This window comes from Chinchilla lanigera, unplaced genomic scaffold, assembly GCF_000276665.1.
Source record: "Chinchilla lanigera isolate Chin_1 unplaced genomic scaffold, ChiLan1.0 scaffold00050, whole genome shotgun sequence".
In the NCBI taxonomy this organism is placed as follows: Eukaryota; Metazoa; Chordata; class Mammalia; order Rodentia; family Chinchillidae; genus Chinchilla; species Chinchilla lanigera.
In genome coordinates this window covers 3,161,987-3,168,038 of record NW_004955451.1, presented here as the reverse complement: position 1 = coordinate 3,168,038, position 6,052 = coordinate 3,161,987, and the positions used below count along the sequence as shown (strand labels likewise).

Genomic DNA, 6,052 nt, shown 5'->3' with positions numbered 1-6,052 from the left:
CCAGTACTGGGAACTGAACTCACGACCTTGCGCTTGCCAGGCAGGCGCTTTTGCCGCTGAGCTAAATCCCCAGCCCCGAGCTTAATTTTCTTTAAGAGAAACTTATAAACAGTTCAATACCCAATTATTCAATGCCACCTTTTATTTACTTATTTAAAGTTTTGTAGTGCATCAACTATAGTTTATTTATTTTTTTGTCTTTTTGAGACAGGGTCTCACTATGCAGTTCAGGCTGGTCTTGAACTCACTTTGTAGCCCAGGCTGGTGCTAACTCGCACATACCCTCCTGCCTCAGCCTCCGGAGTGCTGGAATTACAGGCATGCACCACCACACCCAGGCTTAACTATAGTTTTAAGTCAGATTCTATTACCTATTATGTTCAGATTAACCTGGAAAACATAAAGGCATTTCCAAGTAGATCAAATAGTGTGGGCTAAGCCTTTTAAGCCTTCTACTTTTTCTTTAGGAAGCAAACACACAAAATAAAGAGATGCTCTTCAGCATTAGGACAGAAAATTTATCACAGGCCATCCAGGTAACAAAATCAAATGTATCATGAATAGTAAAACATCCTATTAGTTCCTACTTCTCTCAAGTTAATGTTCTATTTTAAAGTTATTTTTCTATAATTCTATAGAGAAAGTTAATTTTTTAGTTTCTTTTTATACTTACTCTGAGGAAAACCTGATTTACAATGCTTTTGTTTGCATACATAAAAGTTGTTAGCAGCCCAATTCCAAGAGAAATCCCTGTTAGAAAATAAGTTTCAGTTAATTGAAAGAAAAAACGCAAAGAGAACTATGTAAGCTAACATGAATTAAAAGGAAACAAATTTTAAAAAGCCAACAGAAAATAACTGGATTGCATAGGTTAAAGTGGATTACCAATAATGAAAGAAAATTAACTGAATTTAGCAATTAAACAAGTCAGTGTTTTATTATGCCCTACCTGTTATATGTTGCATAAAAAGTTTGACACCCAGAATTAAAATATAGGGAAGGCATTTTTGCAGCCACTTGAGAAGATAACGGAATTCTGAGAAGGAGCTGCTTCCATGTTCTCCAGATTCCGTGGCAGTGTCATCGGGCTGCCTTGCTTCACTGTGGGAGTGACTCCGGAAACGGCTGTGTACACATCCGTGAGCACAGCTGTGGACACCTGACCTTGTATTTCTGGAGCTTGGATTTTCAACATATTCTTTAGGTATGGCATTTATCTGGATATGAACATCTCCGGAATGAAGACAAGACCCTTCTCCAGCCAGTCTGGTTGCATGGACACACTGGGAAGTTGATGCATCCTCACCACCTGCAGTTCCTAAAGAACTGTGCAGTTGGTTACAATTGGCTTGCATGGCCCTTGAGTATTTTTTCTTTGATCCAGATTTCTTTGCTTCAGGGGTCGGTCTTCTAAAATAAAAGTAGAAGATATTCCGAGTGAACAGTTAAGTAAGGACTGTGTCTTTTGTTTACTAAAGGAATGGCCGATTAATTTTTGGGTTATCTATCAAGGAACATTTGGTACCAAAAAGCTTTGAGCTTCATTCAACGCTTCTGTTTCTCAGTGCCACAAGGCATTAGCTAAACAAACATGAAGTCTTGGGGACCCAGCAGACCTTAATATGAATACTGAACACCTTGGTACATTTGGTCTGCACACAACTGGAGCAGCTTCAGCTCTGACATAGATTCTCACATCAAAGAAGTTTCATAAGGGACAGTGAGTCAGTATTTTGTAATGCGTGGAAAGACTAGGAAGAAAAATGATATTACATCTCAATATCTTATTATCCCAGGGAACTAATAAACATTTCACCTGCAAATTCTCTTCATGCTGAAACAGCTTCCCCAAACTAATAAGAACTCCAGTAATTAATGGTGCTACCAAGAATACTGATATCACAGTACTTCTCCTCCAAAAGAACGTTACCTACATACTTTTAAAATCGGGGTATTCTGGGGGAGTCACCATGTAACTGCTAGGTGACGTGTCAGTCTGAATACGGGTAGTGACAGTCTGCCGATTAAAAATGTCTCCCTCGCTGGCGTGTGCTGCAGGGGACGAGGGTGTCAGGAGGGAGGCCGTGGGCAGGGACGGCTCCCTACGCGATCCGGCACGGGTCTCCGTGGACGCGGACGCCAGAGCTGGAGCCCGTCGCGGCGGCTGCGGGAGGACGCCGGCCAAACGCAGGCGTTCGCTCGCTCTACTTCACACCCGGTTCACCTATGCGCGGCTGCCGGGCGGCGGCTTGGGGCTCAGCTCTGTCCGCGGGCGGCTTCCGCCGAGGCGCCACGCCACGGTGCTACGTATTTCCTCGAGTCTCGGAAGAGCGACTTTGGTAGGACACTTTGTGTCTTTTCTATAAATAAAAGCACAGAACCCTCCCACTCTCCTCCACGCACAGGCAGGAAAGCCCAGGAGAGGGAACGAAGTACAGACAACAGCAACAACTCTTCCGGAATCCCCGACAGCGCTCCACCCACGCCCGAGCCGGCCGCGCCTCGGCAGCCGCCCTCGCCCTCCGCCGCGGCCCCGCCGCCGCCCACCTCCCCAGGCCTGACCTCTCATGACCGGGAGCGGACGGAGGCCTCGGCACCCACAGAGAGAACAGCCGCGCGCGCCGCGCCAAGTCCTTCGGCCACAGCCATGGTCTTCCAACCGCTGCAGCGCCAGCCCGGCCAGCGGCGGCGCACGCGCTCCCCTGACGTCCTCCATCGCCCCGCCCCCCGCGGCATCCTGGCCCCGCCCCGCTCCCAGCCCCGCCCCCACATCGCGGCCCGGCCCAGGCCCCGCCCCCTACGTGGCCGGCCGGTCAAACGCGTGTACTGCCGTGGGGTCCGCCACGGGCCTCCGACTTCCGGGACGTCTGGGTGTTACTGCGTGCAGGCTGCGGAATTTGCCTTCGGAGCCCCGCCGGAAGCGAAGGGCGTTGCCGGCCCGCCCCGCTGTCCCCAGCCCACGCCTGTCCCCTCCCGAGGCGTCGGGACTCGCGGCCGAGCGTGGGCAGCACGTGGGCAGGTTCGGCGCGGCCCGGGAAGGGCGGGGGCGGCCGGGTTTCCGCAGGCGGCTCCCCGCGCCCGCTGACCCACTGGCGGGTGCTACCGCGGGGTTTTTGTTACGGTCCCGAGGCGGGCCGTGAAACAGACGTGCGGGGGAGCTTGCACGGAGTGGAAATAAATTGGAAAAACCCTGCGTTGTGTGGTACTGAGGGAGCCTCAGCTGTTACTTACAGAGATGACATCAAGGAGATACAGCGCTAGCTTTCCTGGAGTTCTTGGGAGTCCTTGGGAGGCTGAGGCAGGCGCGTGGAGACAAGTTTGAGGCCAACTGGGACCGCATACTGAGATCTGTCTTAAAAAACCAAAACACACAAACAACAGCAAAAAACCTCAAAGGTAAAATGTATGAGAAGAGGGGAGAATCTCACATAATCAATATACAGCCACAATGGAGCACCAGTATGTTTTAGAACATTTAGTAAATTTGTAAATTTAGTATACCTAATACATTAATCATTTTTAACATACGTATAACACATTGAAGGCATATCAGTTCATATTGGAAATTTGTTAGTACATTTGGTACCCAAATAACTCGACTAAAATATAGCACACTTGAAGAACAGCTCCAGATTGAGATTTGACTTCATGATGGACTGTTACTTGGTAAATTTTCTTTTCCTTATTGTCTAGAATGCTGGAAATGGACATTTTAATTTTATTTTTTTCAGTGATTCAAAATCCAGAGCCGTTTCCACAATAACCTAAGGGGGTGATATACAGCACTTCAATAGCTTGGACATTTTAATTTCAAATGATTAATTAAAAAGCATTTGTTGGGTTCTTACTGTCAAGAATTGTACTAGATATGCGAGAGATAGGTAATTTAAAAAATGTAGCTGGGTATAGCAGGCACACCTGTAATCCCAGCACTCTGGGAGGCTGAGGCAGGAGGATGGTAAATTCAGGCCCAGCCTGGGCAGCAGAACAATTTGGGGAGACCCTGTCTCCAAATAAAAAATAAAAATAGGGATGCAGTTCTAACTCAGAAGCCTTGGGTTCATGTCCCAGTGCCCCCCGCCACGTACCCACAATGATGGAGTCTCCATCCCACAGGAAGTAAGTGGTTGAACAGGTCTGCCAAGAAATAATTACAGTGGATGGGAGTAAACACTATAATTGAAGGTTGTATGAGATGCAACAGAGGTCAACGTTAAGAGCCTTCAACTTTATCATGCAAGATATACTACCTTAAATTTGTAGCATTTGAAATAAAGATTGAGGAATACCTTAAATTTTGCAGGATGAAAGCAAGGATAAGGCATTCCATATAAAAACAACATTAATAGGAACTTGTGATACTGAAATACCATAGCCCCTTAAAGACTTAGTTACTCATTTTTAGAAGTGTAGGGCAGATGGGAGGGACTAGTAAGAGATGCCGTAGGTAAGTAGGAGGCAGAAAAGGAAAGTCTTTGTAGGCCTCACTGAAGAGTTTAGTCTAATGGCCAAGGGAAGCTGCTGAGGTTTAAGCAGCAGTTATATGATCATATTTGTGCTTTCCAGAGGACTTACATACTCATAGAGTGTAACAATGCAAGCTGAATTAGGAGATCATTATAAGTAGTTCAGGTAGGAGATAAGGTCTTGAACTTGTCATCGAAGTGGATTCCAGAGTAACACAGACTGGAGGGGTTATATGGAGAGAGAAGCAGTGGGATTAAGTGTGATAGATTGGGGCAGCTGTGCCCCTTACCCCCTCCCACCACCTTGCCAGTTTTTCTTACCAAGTCATACCCATGCCCTTAGAAAGTCACCTTCCAGACTAATTCACACGACTTACTTTTGCTATTGGCATAATAACAATTGTTAGTAGAAGCTAAAAAATTTCTTGCACTTTGGAACTTTTTTTTCTTTTTTGAGACAGGGTCTCGCTATGCAGTTCAGGCTGGCCTTGAGCTCACTTTGGAGCCCAGGCTGGTCTTGAACTTGCAAAGATCCTCCTACCTCAGCCTCCCGAGTGTACTTTGGAACCTAACAGTCCTCTGCAACAATCCTTCTGCTGCCCTGTAATCAAACCAAGATTGCTCCTAGAAGAGGGGGGACCATTTGGAGAGAGGCCCCATCTGTCCCAGCTACCCTAGCCTTCCAGCTGAGGCCCCAAACGTATGTGGAAGCCCATCCTAGACCGTGCAGCTGCAGCTGAGATGGTTCAGATAGAAGAAACAAGTCAACAGGCACAATTACAAGAAATTTAACAAAGATGTAAAGTCTCTAGATTTGGGGCAGTTCGTTTTTTTCTTTTGTTTTTTTGATGCAGGGTCTCACTATGTAATTGAGGCTGGCCTTGAAGTCTCAGCAATCCTCCTGCCTCAGCCTCCCAAGTGCTGGCATGACAGGCTTGTGCAGCCATGCCTTGCCAAGGCAGTTCATACCCAAGTGACCAAGTAGACGTGGAGTGAAAGAGTAAAAGTCTCCGCTGGATCTTTATCTTTTACAGGGTAGATGGATAAATCAACATTAGAAAACTATAAATGTCAGAATAAATAAATTGCTGATGTTATCACATAGAGTAAGTTTTTTAAAGGCCAACTTTGGAGAAATAACGAACTTAGCTTCAAAAATACTGAGCTGTAAGAGTTCCTAGGACAAATGGGTGACGATGTCCCCCTGACAGGACTTGGAGAAGTAAGTGAAGACGTCGAGTTGGCAGGGTTTGGAGAAGGAGAACTTTGGAGTGAAATTTGTGATATTAAATGACAGTGGCCATTTCTCATTTATTAGTTTTCATAGCTTTTTTTTTTTGGTAGATTTTTTTGTGGACATTGTTGTCTCCGAATGGAAACTTCTTCCTTTCTTTCAGACCTGTGTGCCTTTTCTCCCTTGCTTTATTGTATTTACTAGAACTGCCGGTACTGTGTATAATAAGTGTGCTGAGGATAGACATCCTGCCATGTTCCTGATTTTTAAGGGGGAAACATTCTACCTTGTCATTAAGCTTCCTAGCTACAGTGTTTTTTGGTTTTCCCAGTTGTCCTCTCTTAGGTTAAAT

General features: G+C 46.2%; 1 protein-coding gene across 2 annotated transcripts in view; it reads right to left on the bottom strand.

The window, feature by feature from the left end:
• Rnft1 (ring finger protein, transmembrane 1) overlaps positions 1 to 2,723 on the bottom strand; it is a 13,676-nt gene extending 10,953 nt beyond the window's left edge. Inside the window, exons 1-3 of one of the 2 annotated variants that reach the window (XM_005393973.2) lie at positions 2,563 to 2,723; positions 950 to 1,410; positions 674 to 750 (exon numbers count right to left, since the gene is read on the bottom strand). In XM_005393973.2, the coding sequence (XP_005394030.1) occupies positions 674 to 750; positions 950 to 1,355 (483 nt within the window). In that variant the 5' untranslated portion in view covers positions 1,356 to 1,410; positions 2,563 to 2,723. Of the gene's footprint in view, positions 1 to 673; positions 751 to 949; positions 1,411 to 1,938; positions 2,024 to 2,562 lie in introns of those variants that run through there. The other variant, XM_013519162.1, reaches the window with a different exon arrangement.
• Positions 2,724 to 6,052: the final 3,329 nt, after the last annotated feature.